Raw genomic sequence first — 14,686 nt, forward strand, 5'->3', positions numbered from 1 at the left:
TTCGCCAGACAAGAATACTAGAGTGGGGAGCCATTTCCTACTCCAGGGGATCTTCCACACCCAGGGATGGAATCTGGGTCTTCTCTTTCAGGCAGATTCTTTAAAGTCCAAGCCATTAGGGAAGCCCAAAACTGGATGGGTTAAAAGTATACTTCTAAATGTTTTTCAAAACTTAAACATATCTATTTTAAAAGTCATGGCTATATCACATTTTCTTTAGACATGCCTTATTATAATGATAATCAGTGCTTGGTACGCAAAACACATGCTTCCCTTTGAAAAAGTGTTTTTAAGATGTTAAGATGGTTACCTGTCATTTATAATCCAGTTCAGGCAGAGATTGAGAGAGCTAAGATTTTTGCACCTCTTGACAATTTCCATCACGGTTTCATTATCCAGTTCAGTGATATGACGTAGGTCCAAGCTGGAAAGGTTTCTTAGCTAATGAGATAAATAAAATGAAAGAGGAGAAAGATAAATACTACATCCTCAAAAACTATTAAGAATAGTTGATTACAGAATATCACTGTACTGAATAATAGACTATAGTTTAGAATTATTAAACTAAATGGTTACATAATATTTTAATAATAAATAAGAAATGAGTCAGAAATCTAAGGTGAACAAATAAATGGCAATAAACATTAAAATCAAGCAGATTTTATTGAGGCATCATAAAAATCAAAAGTAGCATTCTGATATGTGGGAAAGCTGTTAAGTCGATCACATTAATTACCTACAATTTGACAGGACTATTTTCTTTAACACTGATTTCAGATATTTATCTTCATGATAATACCATTTTTGTACAGCTTTTCTTTTTTATAAAAGATAAAATATGAGCAAATTGTTAACTCAGAGATATCTTGGTGATATTTTATCAAGGTGAATAAAGATGGCAGGCTCTTAATTATCTTCTTCAAATAAACTACATCTCAAATAAGCTGTTTTTTCTTAATAACATGCAAAGAATTAATCTGGATGCATCTGGTAGACTCATCTCACATGCTAGTAAAGTAATGCTCAAAATTCTCCAAGCCAGGCTTCAGCAATACGTGAACCATGAACCCCCTGATGTTCAAGCTGGTTTTAGAAAAGGCAGAGGAACCAGAGATCAAATTGCCAACATCTGCTGGATCATGGAAAAAGCAAGAGAGTTCCAAAAAAACATCTATTTCTGCTTTATTGACTATGCCAAAGCCGCTGACTGTGTGGATCACAATAAACTGTGGAAAATTCTGAAAGAGATGGGAATACAGACCACCTGACCTGCCTCTTGAGAAATCTGTATGCAGGTCAGGAAGCAACAGTTAGAACTGGACATGGAACAACAGACCGTTTCCAAATAGGAAAAGGAGTATGTCAAGGCTGTATAATGTCACCCTACTTATTTAACTTCTATGCTTGTACATCATGAGAAACGCTGGACTGGAAGAAGCACAAGCTGGAATCAAGACTGCCGGGAGAAATATCAATAACCTCAGATATGCAGATGACACCACCCTTATGGCAGAAAGTGAAAAGGAGCTAAAAAGCCTCTTGATGAAAGTGAAAGAGAAGAGTGAAAAAGTTGGCTTAAAGCTCAACATTCAGGAAACGAAGATCATGGCATGCGGTCTCATCACTTCATGGGAAATAGATGGGGAAACAGTGGAAACGGTGTCAGACTTAATTTTTTTTAGGCTCCAAGATCACTGCAGATGGTGACTGCAGCCATGAAATTAAAAGATGCTCACTCCTTGGAAGAAAAGTTATGACCAACCTAGATAGCATATTCAAAAGCAGAGACATTACTTTGCCGACTAAGGTCCGGCTAGTCAAGGCTATGGTTTTTCCTGTGGTCATGTATGGAAGTGAGAGTTGGACTGTGAAGAAGGCTGAGCGCCAAAGAATTGATGCTTTTGAACTGTGGTGTTGGAGAAGACTCTTGAGAGTCCCTTGGACTGCAAGGAGATCCAACCAGTCCATTCTAAAGGAGATCAGCCCTGGGATTTCTTTGGAAGGAATGATGCTAAAGCTGAAGCTCCAGTACTTTGGCCACCTCATGAGAAGAGTTGACTCATTGGAAAAGACTCTGATGCTGGGAGGGATTGGGGGCAGGAGGAGAAGGGGACGACCGAGGATGAGTTGGCTGGATGGTATCACTGACTCCATGGACGTGAGTCTGAGTGAACTCCGGGAGATGGTGATGAACAGGGAGGCCTGGCGTGCTGCAATTCATGGGGTCGCAAAGAGTCGGACACGACTGAGTGACTGAACTGAACTGAACTGAACTGGTAGGCTGAATAACACCACTCCCAAGGATATCTATGCCCTCATATGCCACCTTATATGGCAAAAGAGATTTTGCGGATATGATTAAAGTTAAGGATGCTGAGATAAGGTGCCTGTCCTGGATTATTCAGAGCAAGAGAGAACCTCTCCCAGCTAAAGTCAGAGACGTGATAGAAGAAGAGGCAGGGGACATTTAAACTGTGGAAGGGGTTCCACCTGCTTTCTCTGGCTTTGCGTCTAGAGGAAGAGGGCAAGGGGCCAAGGAATGTCGGCAGTTTCTAGAGCTGCTGGCAAGACATCGGGACTTCAGACCTACCAACTTAAGGAAGTGAATTTCCTCAAAAACCTGAAGGGATGAGAAAACATCTCTCAATTTCCTAGAAAGGAATACAGGCCAGATCATTCTAGTCTGATGGGACCTGTGTTGATCTCACTAGTTAACCAGGAGGTAACAGATCTGTGCTGTTTTAAGCTGCTGTGTGTGTGGTCATTTGTCACAGCAGCAGCGGAGAACCAGCAGCGGGCATTTCCAGCCCCATCAGGGAGCACTTCCAGTACAGGCCGGTCTGCCCCAGGCCACCCTAAGTCCTTCTGTGGGGGAGGTGATTCCTGATTTGCGGGCATAACCTGACTGCCAAAGGCCTCAAAAGTGAGTCAGGCGAGCTTCAAACCCGAGAGAAGACGCAGGTATCCCCGCTGCTGCAGGACAAAGCACAGGGAACACTGTACGGAGAACTTTCCTCAGTGACCGACATGTTTTCTCTCTCTAGCGTCCAACACAGTAACCACTCGTCACACAAGGCCACTGAGTATCTGAAACGGGACCAGTATGCTAAAGGACCTGAATTTGTTATCCCATTTCGTGCTGTTTAGTTTACATCTATTCTACGTCTGCGTGTGGGCTGGGGCCTTCAGGGTTGGACAGAGCCGCTCTGGAGAGCCGGGCAGCGTGGGAAACCCTCCTCCCACCTCAGGTCTGAGAGAGGCCTCGAGCTGCTGCCGCTGCCGCCCGTCAGAGCCACAGGGAGCACGAGGAGCGAGGGGCGGGAAAGACGGAAGGGGCCTCGGCTCTCAGAGAGGCCTCGTACTGCTCACCGCTGATGCCCGTCAGAGCCACCGGGAGTACGGAGAGCGAGGGGCGGGACACAGGGAAAGGGCTCCGGCTCTCAGAGAGGCCTTGTAGTGCTCACTGCTGATGCCTGTCAGAGCCATGGGGAGCACAGAGAGTGAGGGGCGGGAAAGACGGAAAGGGCCTCGGCTCTCAGAGAGGCCTCGTACTGCTCACCGCTGATGCCCGTCAGAGCCACCAGGAGCATGGAGAGCGAGGGGCGGGACACACGGAAACTGCCCCCGCAGCAGGGGACACTTTCTCAGTGATAGCAGGCCTCTGTCAGTTCAGTTCAATTCAGTTGCTCAGTCGTGTCCGACTCTTTGAGACCCCATGAATCACAGCACGCCAGGCCTCCCTGTCCATCACCAACTCTCGGAGTTCACTCAGACTCACATCCATTGAGTTGGTGATGCCATCCAGCCATCTCATCCTCTGTCGTCCCCTTTTCCTCCTGCCCTCAATCCCTCCCAGCAGCAATCCCACTGCTGAGTTTTCCAAGTTTGCTGGCATATTGAGTGCAGCACTTTCACAGCATCATCTTTCAGGATTTGAAATAGCTCCACTGGAATTCCATCACTTCCACTAGCTTTGTTTGTAGTGATGCTTTCTAAGGCCCACTTGACTTCACACTCCAGGATGTCTGGCTCTAGCTGAGTGATCACACCATCATGATTATCTGGGTTGTGAAGATCTTTTTGTACAGTTCTTCTGTGTATTCTTGCCACTTCTTCTTAATATCTTCTGCTTCTGTTAGGTCCATACCACCTCTGTCCATCTTTGCATGAAATGTTCCCTTGGTATCTCTAATTTTCTTGAAGAGATCTCTAGTCTTTCCCATTCTGTTGTTTTCCTCTATTTCTTTGCATTGATCACTGAGGAAGGCTTTCTCATCTCTTCTTGCTATTCTTTGGAACTCTGTATTCAGATGCTTATATCTTTCCTTTTCTCCTTTGCTTTTCACTTCTCTTCTTTTCACAGCTATTTGTAAGGCCTCCCCAGACAGCCATTTTGCTTTTTTGCATTTCTTTCCCATGGGGATGGTCTTGATCCCTGTCTCCTGTACCACACCCAAGGCCCAGACGGGGGTTCCCGTGGGGTCTAACTTTATAGCCGAAACATGGCCCTAGCCTTTACCTCGCCCCATAAAAAAGCAGACTGGCATTGAACAAAACAATTTTTCTTCAGTAACAAAAGGAATGGTTAAAAAAAAAAAAAAACCCTATATAGAATACAAAATAGATAGCAATGTAAGTTTCCACAGTCTTCAGTTGTTGCTCACTTAGTCACTAAGTCGTGTCTGACTCTGTGTGACCCCATGGACTGTACCCACCAGGCCCCTCTCTCCGTGGGACTCCCCAGGCAAGAATCCTGGAGTGGGCTGCCATTCCCTCATCCAAGGGATCTTCCTGACCCAGGGATCAAAGCCATGCCTCCTGCATTGGCAGGCAGATTCTTTACCACTGAGCCACCAGGGAAGCCCATAGTCTTTCAGACATCACTTAAATCATTTGTTATCCTTCAAACGTTCCCCTCAGTAATGTACTCTATTTTCTATATTAAAAAAAGAACACCTTTTTCTGACAACTATAAATGGAGTACAATCTATTAAAATTTTGAATCACTATGTTTATTACCATAATCTAATATTGTCAACTATACCTCAATTAAAAAAAAATTTTCTTAAGCCACTTTATTTTTATAGTTAGCTTTCTTTACAGGGTACTTGTGATCCCAACACCCAAAAAATTTTCATCACTACTGTCCTGGGAACATGTATAGAATCAAGTAGCCTCTGTGAGTAACAGGCACTGGGGGGCTTGCTGAGCTCATATCCTGACAGTAGCCTCGTGTCTGTACCTCAGCAAAATCAGAAAGACATGAAATGGAACCACAGGGCTGCTAAAAACTATTTTGAAGGATGAATTTTGCCCTAACCATGTGCGTGTGTGAGCTGTTAAATATGGCACATATGATACATATACAGCGTCACTTTATTTTCTTAACTATCCTGCATTATTGTCAGCAGGAAGATGCAAGATCATAAAAATCCTATCCAGTCACATAAATACCTCCTGACACACACATATTCTGGGCTCTAGCACAGCTTCTCACACAAAGTTGCTATGTGAATTACCACTATATCTCTTAGCTTCCCTCACAGTAAAGAATCTCACAACTCTGTGAATGTACTTGCTACCACTGAAGAGAACACTCAATAACGGCTTGAAAGGTAAACTGTTCTTCTGTGCATTTTACCACAGGAGGACACTGACTGCGTCCACCAGCACACAGTGAGAGGACACAGTTGAGGTCTGTAATAAAGAGGCTTCACTTGTACCAGTTGGGCCCCTCAAATTAGGGAAGGTAACTGAGATCTGAATACTTACTAAAGTGCTGATAACAGGGAGAGATGAGAGGAAACCTATTTTTTGGACTTAGGAAAATCCAAAATCTTCTAGGAGGAATAGGACAGAAAGAAGTCACAATTCCAGAAACCATCTACATATGATAAAACTCTCATTCTAGTTGATTAACTCCTAAGCTTTTAGAAATCCTGCCTCCAGGCCCACCCCTCAGGGCAAGGTGGGTCAGATGTGACTGCCCTGGGTTTACTGTCCATAAATGAAGCATTTTTTCTCTTCCAATGGAGCATGAACTCAAACATGAAAAGAAAGGTTTACTTTGGTTCTCACATGCCAGCTGTCTACTGAGATCGTCAAGAGCGTTTTGCCCTGAGGTTCAATTAAGGCCCATTTTTTCATGAGCTTACAGTCGCTGACGTTGCTCATGAAGCCTTCCCTGTGACCACACTGGCCAGTTCAACCTGAAAAATGACAGCATCCAAAGCAGTTCCAGGAGGCTGAGCCCTGGGAACCGGCAACATTATAAGACACGTCCAGAGCACGTCTACAGGCTCTGGTGTTTTTATGCCACAAACAGCTCTGTCAGATTCATCACACTGCTTGCCTTGCTAAGGGAATTTCATAATAGTGCCCTCCAGTGTTTCATGAAAAGCTACCCAACATAATCCTTCATAGTCTGAAACAAATAATTACATTTAGGAAACTGACATTTTAATTAAACTGACTTTTCTTACAAATTCACTGGTAGTCTTAGGTTACACAAATCACAGAGGATTTGAATAAGAGAAGCCATACAACCAAGATCTTTGAAGGGCTTTGTTCCCATTTTTAAACAGTTTAGTAAGGTATTTGAAAAGAAATCCAAGTCAGAATGTAGACTGTCGGTAAATCAACTTTCAGTTTAATACTGCTTTTATTGAGAAAAAAAAATATTACTTATAGCCAATTCAGGTTAAAGGCTAAAATTAGTCAAAGACTGTATGGCTGTGTATGTATTTAAGAACAAAATGAGACATTAAAATGTTACCTAGGAAACAGAGACTTGGAGGATTATAAAAAGACCACAAATGGCTTTCAAATTTTCTTCAGACTCTGGAAAAGTACAACCTGAAACAAAATCCTCAGTTGTGCAGGTTGACTCCAGCGGGTGAAGCAACGGAGAGGGACTCAGAGTGCCCTTGGCAAAGGCGTCAGGTCGGGGCGGGGGGGGGTGGGGGGGGTGTCCCACTGGTTCAGACCAGCGAGGATAATTTACGTGAAGCCAGCTGGAGGTGATAACTTTCGAGAAAGATAACTTCTGTATGGTTAACCATGTTCAAATGTCAACTAGTCCCTAAATTACTTCCTGCCAGCCCTGCAGATGTTGGCGTCACCAGGACCGGGCTTCAGAGCAATCAGTCACAATCTTCAGGAAGCAACGTCAAGGTGAAGACAGGCCGCCGTTGCTGTGGATCGGCAACACACACTCATTTGCCAGGCACCGGTCAGGCTGCCTAGACGGGGACTGCAGGGGGGACCACAGGCTCGGGGAAGAGAGAGGGGCCCGGGGAGAGCCGCCTACTGGGAACCACGAGGGAGACACAGGAGAAATGGAGGGAGGTGTGGCGTGCACAGGGCCAAACTACAACTACGGGTAAAGACACTGAGATGCCAGGCACGGGCCGGGGCAGAGGGAATTTCTACCCTGGGCAAAGGAAGGCTTCCGCATCTGGACAGGGTCTACACTTAGAGGAGAACTTGGTTTTCCGAGGGGGAGGATGAGGGGCATCTGTTCTGCTCATCAACTAGGCCGAACCTCAGTTTGGTTGGTTATGGCTGGCACTCAAGAGCAGAAGTAGTAACAGAAGCTGAATAAGGCGGTGGCAGGCACTCCAGCACTCTTGCCTGGAAAATCCCACGGACAGAGGAGCCTGGTGGGCTGCAGTCCATGTTAAGGGTCGGACATGACTGAGCGACCTCCCTTTCACTTTTCACTTTCATGCACTGGAGAAGGAAATGGCAACCCACTCCAGTGTTCTTGCCTGGAGAATCCCAGGGACGGGGGAGCCTGATGGGCTGCCGTCTATGGGGTCGCACAGAGTCAGACACGACTGAAGTGACTTAGCAAGTCACACTGAGGACATCAAGGAAATCCTTCCCAGCACCTCACAGAACTGAGACCCTCAGGCTGTAACAGAAAGCTTTCCACTGCCTGAGAGCCGGGCAGAGACAATAACAATTTCCAGTCCTAACCATGAAAAGGAGACTTCCATGGCCCGGGACGCTGATCGCATCTGCAGGAGCTGCCACGTGAGCTCTCTGGCCCTTCTCTAGGTGTCCTTCCAGCCACCGCCTTCTTCACCACACTGGTTTGCAGTATCTTTGCTTTGTTTCCAAATCCAAGTCTGGCTGGCTCTCCTGCCCTCCTGCTGGATTTGCCATCTCTCACCATTTTATTCGCGCGGTCTTGCTTTCCAGGACATTTTTACTCACTGTTCCTCCTTAGAGCTATCCCTTCTAACTCCTTGCCACATTACCAGCCACAGAAATATTGTTTAAATAACTTTGATCATATTTCCCTTCTCTGAAACTTTGAGGAAACAGAAACCATTTCAACTGCAGACAGGAATTTCAGAGCATGCATATGAAAGCCCTTCACTGTCCGTGCCTACCGTTTCCTGATAGGTTACGTTAAAATAGCTCAAATCTCCAAGTTTCAAGAAGTTATTCTCATTGTGTTCAGAGACCTGGACTCGTTATTTAAAACTGAGCTCACTTCCTGATTACTTCAGAGAGAAGAAAAATTAGTGAGTCTCAGAAATATAATATACCTGCTTTAAAACAAATTACTAACCAGGCAGTCCCCAGTCGACCTACGCCCTTTAGACAGAAAGCAACTGTCAACAGCTGCCAAGGGAGCAGGGGAATCCACTTTCCTTCCTGCTACAGCTACTGGGTGTGCCCTGTGTCTGCTCCATCTAGTCCGCCTTCCCTTCACCCCTCCCTAGCGCCTCTCCTACCAGCCCCCCGGGGCTGTGCTACTCATGACCAACCTCTCACTGCAAACATCTGACCTTAATGCCTGAGCCAATCCAAATCTGCATCTCTGCTACAGCAGTGATGGTTCGCTCTCAGGCATTCATTCACACATAGTGAATTCACACTTTAGTGAGCACATGGTTCCAACCTTGGTGCACATTAGGATCATATGGGGAAACTTTCAAAAGATACTAATAACCACCACTACTTCTGAAAAAGATACCCAGTTGATCCATCCTGAACAGAGAGCCACTTCCCTAGTGCAGAGCAAGTCATATTTAAATCCAGTTACTGAAAGGGTATTCCCTGGTGGCTCAGTGGGTAAAGAGTCTGCCTGCAATGCAGGAGAGCTCTGTTCAATCCCTGGATTGGAAAGATCCCCTGGAGAAGGAAATGGCAACCCACTCCAGTATTCTTGCCCAGAGAATTCCAAGGAGAGAGGAGCCTGGAGGGCTACAGCACATGGGGTCGCAGAGAGTCAGACACGACTGAGTGACTAACACTTGCACTTTCGCTGAAAGTATAAAAATAATTTATAAAGCTCAGCCTCTGTAATCACTCAAAAAAAAGCACTGAAAATATCATTCATAGAGTCAGTAACTATTAGGCACCTATTATATACCAGAAAACATTCCAGCTGCTAAAAATACAGCAGTGAACACAACAGACAAAAATCCCTGTACACAGCATGCTTATATTATTAGTTGGAAAGGGACAGTGGAAATAATATGTAAGCAAATTATATCCTATGTTAAAAGGCGGTAAGCATATACTATAGAGAAAAAAAATTTTAAAAGGCAAGGTAGATGGAGACCAGCGGAAGGGAGGAAGATGGAGTGTAATTTTAAACAAAACGTCAAAAATGATCTCACTGAAAAGATACATGAGCAGAAGTTTGAAGGAAGTGAAGGAGCAAACAAAACCATCCTGATGTCTGGGGCAAGAGCTAGTGCAAAGGCTCTGCGATGGGAGCTGGTCTACGATGTCAGAGCGTTAGTGAGGAGCCAGAGCTTCCGGAGCAGAGTGAACAGAAGGAACACTAACTGGAGGCACGCCCAAGCAAGGGAGCGAAGACAGGAAGACTGTACAGTGCCGAAGTTACGAAGTTCACCTTCTGCTCTGCGTTTTAAGCAGGTATGTGACATGATCTAACTTACATTTTAAATGTATTGTTCTAGCCCCTGTGTGAGCCTTAGACTAAGGAAGACTGTATGGTGCCTTGCCGGTCAAAGTTACGAAGCTCAGCTTCTGCTCTGCTCTATGTGGGGACTCTGTGGGTTTTAAGCAGGTATGTGACATGATCTAACTCACATTTTAAATGCATCGTTCTAGCCCCTGTGTGAGTCTTAGACTAGGAGCAAAGGAGCAGAGAGGCTGTAATGAATTAATGAAGTCAGGCAGTAGCAGGGACCTGGACCACTGTGACAGCCCCCAGAGGCGGTATACAGTGACCAGATTCCGGATATATTTGAAATTAGAATCGACAGAATTTTCTGACAACTGAGTTATGGAGCATGAGAGAAAAAGTAAGAATCAGAGATGACGCCAAGGCTTTTGGTTTGGGGAACTGGAAGGTATGATTGCAATTAATTAAGATGCTTTGGGGAAGGTAGGGAGAGAGTTTGGTTTTGAAAATGCTACCTTTGAGATGCCTGAATATCCGAGGAGAGATGCCAAATAGATGTGGGGCTCATCAGCACACAGACAGCATTTACACTTCTAAATTTAATATGTAAAAGTCTTAATTATATATCAATGTGCTCAGTTCATTAGGTTGGCTAGCTACAAGCATACTAGTGGTTCAATTTATAGTGAGTAAAAAAAATATTAATTAATTGATTAAACTACTGTGTGGGCATATATATCCAAAGTAATAATAAAAAAAAAATAATAGCAAGCTAGCATGATTCTAAAAACAAAGCATTAGCAGCATACTGTCCCAAGTCTCCAGGAGTAGTTACAGGCTGGCTTCAGTTCCTATCAAACCACAACTCAAGCTCACAGCCCCAGGACACACCCTCTGTAAAACCCCCCAGGATTCAGAGTCAGAGACTCTGCCCTTTGTATACCCACCAAGGTGGTTCATTCTCCCACCACACACTGCTTTATAATTTAATCTAATTAAGCACTAGAGTCAAAGGCAAGCTAATACAGGTCAGGGCCCATGTCTTACTCACTCCTGAGTCAGCAGTGCCCTTACACAGAACTAGGTGCATCCAACCAAACCATCAAATGTCTCTATTGCAGAATGAGCTTGAAATCGGGGTCAAAACTTTAAAAATAACTTCAAGGGTTCAGGTTTCCCTAAACCAGGATTCTGTTCTTGTAACTGTATCAAACGCAGGATCTGCAGCTCTGAAGCTACATGTTTCTAAAAGTGATATATCTGAACAGAAAGTTCACGAATATGTAAGCATTACATTAAAAAAAAAAAATCTCATTCCACACAATCAAAGGTTATCTTAGAACAGGAAGCATCATCTCTTTTCATATTTGTTCTTAAAATGAAGAACATTTAAGAAGTCTCTGTAATTTGACAGAGTTTTGATATGTATGGCAGGAATTTTGAGTAGTTCACCCAAAATTCTAATCACTGTTGCAGAGACGTGCGTTTGTTAATTGCGTCCCTGCTTCTCCGAACAGACTCAGAACGGATCGGCTCCTCCTCTTCCAGTCTGGCAGGCAGCACACTCTCTAACTGACTCTTTCCCGAGGACTTTTCTTTCCACCAAGTCCCTTTCTTTTCTCCATAGAAGATTTCTAGAGCTCATAACAAACTACAAACAGCACCTGAAGTTAGCAGAACTAAGAAGCCCTGTCAGGTTTTTCAGTCTGCAGGTGCTAGGAAACAAAATTTCTCCTCAATTAAAAAATGAAATATTCATACTGCTTCACTTAAATAAGAAAAAAAAAGCAAAGCTTAAACAAATTAAGGGTAACTTAAATCAAACAGGAAACAAGCAAGGGGAGATTGCTTCATCTGATGGGCTGGTTGTGCGCTTCTCTTTCATTTTCTTACACCAAGTTCACAGATTTTTTTTTTTTTAAAGAAGACAATTCATGGGATTTTAAACCCATTTCAATCGCTTGCAACCATGTATCATAGTACCTCAGTGTGTCAAAGGTTTTGGAAATATATTCCAAATAAAAGTTTTACATTCTTATTTTTAAAAGTAGTCATCGAAATGTCATTAGCCTAGGACAAAAGTTTATCATATCTATGCCAAGTGACCTGTACACTGACTTCCTGATATTACACTATTAAAGCCAAAAAATCAAATTATTCCATTCTTTATTGTTAAATGTGTGAAACTGTAAAGCAAAGAAATGACAATAACAATTTTTAGTTAAAAAAAAAATACTCTGGCATATATTGCCATTTCCTGGCATTCAAAAAAAAAAAGTTACAGAAATGGTATACCCACTCTCTAAAATGAAATACCTTTTATTTATTTCTTTCTGACTCACGATATGTAACTGATTTCTTTCGTCCTGGTTTAGAATATTCATGGTCACATGGAAAATCTCTTGGGCTTACACTCTCATCTCTGAGCCTCATAATAAAGCAAAGTTCAGAGTGAAGAGTGCCCAAAACTTACCTCAGGCTCTAGTTCTTCCATTCTGTGACCGAGTACTGTTCAGAGCACCCGGGCACCCGGGACAGTAGCCACCCACCAGGCCACTGCTCGTTTTCCCACCTCCATAAATCGGGAACAGATTTCCTAACACACGCAGGAAGAGCGTGCGGCTCCATCAGTAGGCACCTACAGCTCTCCTCTGGGGCTCACCCAGGGTCTGGGGCCCCCTGCGTCCTTGGGGGGCACAGCTAACCCAGGCATTCCTCAGCATCTGTGTGAGGGGAAACATCCCCAAATGTGCACCTGACTCCTCCCCGCCCCTCTCCTGCGGAGTCCCCAATAAAGCCTCAGACACCCCCTTCAGAGGGAAAACCAGGCTGATATAACAATCTAAAAATGAACCAATCAGATCACCCCTACTAAGTGAGAAAGAAACATATCAGGATGCACGCAGGAAAAATACTATTTCTTCCACAATCTTCACTTCTGGCATTGTACTTGATTTCATTATTCATGGTATCATCTAAATGCCAAAATAATAATAAAAGAATAGACACTCTCTAAGGAAAATCTTAGAAAACTGAAACCTCTAAAGAGCATGTACGGATTCACACTCAAAATCCGAGTCAGGAACTCTACAAACATGGACTCAGGTCCCATTTGCTGTACTTAGTTTTACCTTTGTCCTAAAAAAAAAAAAGTTATAAGAAGCAACAGCATTGGTTTACGTGTATTTACATTTGGAATTGACAAGTCACACTCAGTGTTAAGAGGCAGAAGTGAATGATGTAAAATTCTAGGTTAACAACTATGCTATAGGCAGTACCGTGAAGGTGAAAGTCGCTCAGTCGCGTGCAACTCTTTGCGACCCCACGGACTACAGAGTCCATGGGATTCTCCAGGCCAGAATACTGGAGGGGGGAGCCTTTCCCTTTTCCAGGAGATCTTCCCAACGCAGGGATCGAACCCAGGTCTCCCACATGGCAGGTGGATGCTTTACCAGCGGAGCCACCAGGGAAGCCCAGTATACCAGTTAACAATAAGAAATGGCACTCAGAAAGAAGGCCTTTACAAGGTTTTCCTTGATATTAGAGCACACAGAACATGAAACTATTATTAGATAATATAAATTTTTCAAACATGAAGCACAGAAATTATTAAGTTTGATTTATATATTAAAGCACTACCTTCTGATACAAGGAACTAATTCTCTTCTTTCAACCACTTTCTTCCATCTTTGAGTTGAAAAGGTAATTGAGATGAAATTTTAAACCACTAACTTTAAACTTCAAAATTTATGATTTAGTTCAATATTATGCAATTTGGGTCACTTACACTTTCTTACATCAACAAAAAGCATGACCAAGATCTAAAAATTAAAAAATAAACAGAAATACTGATTTGGTATATTCATTGGAAGGACTGATGCTGAAGCTGAAGTTCCAATACTTTGGCCACCTGATGTGAAGAGCTGACTCTACTGAAAAGACCCTGATGCTGGGAAAGACCGAGGGCGGGAGGAGAAGGGGATGACAGAGGATGAGATGATTAGATGGCATCACTGACTCAATGTACAGGAGTCTGAGTGAACTCCGGGAGTTGGTGATGGACAGTGAGGCCTGACGTGCTGCAGTCCATGGAGTCACAAAGAGTCAGACACAACTGAGCAACTAAATGACAACAACTGATATGGTAATAGGTTATTTTTAATTGTCAGTCAAAACCATCCAATATATAACTTTAATTAACTGGTAACTAATAATAACTCAAATAACTAGTTCACAACAATTAACTTACTTAGTAACATATTTCTCTTTACATTTGCCTCTGTGAATTAGCACATATTACAGCACTGAGAAACACTTAAATTTTACCCTTTCCAGGAACATAGGCTTCCCAGGTAGCTCAGTGGTAAAGAATGTGCCTGCCAATGCAGGAGACCTGGGTTCGATCCCCAGGTTGGGAAGATCCCCTGGAGAGGAGAATGGCAGCCCACTCCAGTATCCTGCCTGGAGAATCCCATGGACAGAGGAGCCTGGCAGGCTTCAGTCCATGGGGCCACAGAGAGTCAGACACGCCTGAGCATGCACACAAAGCGAAAGGAGCATGTATAAAGACTACCTTTTTATAATTAAGCATCTGGCCCTCCATCCTACTCTTGGGAATCACCAAGAGCTGCAGCTTCATTATTCCTATCTGTCACACAGCTAGTTGTTTCTATCTATCGAGTTTTAGCTTATCTAGATCCAAGACAAGAGTATGGCTAGAGATAATCCAGGGAATGAAAGTGAAAGTCGCTCAGTCGTGTCCGACTCTTTGCAACCCCATGGACTGTCCATGGG

At 43.7% G+C, this 14,686-nt stretch overlaps 1 protein-coding gene across 6 annotated transcripts in view; it reads right to left on the minus strand.

Annotated features, from left to right (window-relative positions):
- The window catches only part of FBXL17 (F-box and leucine rich repeat protein 17), a 513,866-nt gene that overhangs the window by 336,291 nt on the left and 162,889 nt on the right, over positions 1-14,686 (minus strand). For all 6 annotated transcript variants that reach the window (XM_027970556.3, XM_060416076.1, XM_060416080.1 and 3 more), the window contains one exon: positions 311-441. In XM_027970556.3, the coding sequence (XP_027826357.2) occupies positions 311-441 (131 nt within the window). The remainder of the gene's footprint in view (positions 1-310; positions 442-14,686) is intronic.

The sequence above is a fragment of the Ovis aries genome, chromosome 5 (assembly GCF_016772045.2).
Source record: "Ovis aries strain OAR_USU_Benz2616 breed Rambouillet chromosome 5, ARS-UI_Ramb_v3.0, whole genome shotgun sequence".
NCBI lineage: Eukaryota > Metazoa > Chordata > Mammalia > Artiodactyla > Bovidae > Ovis > Ovis aries.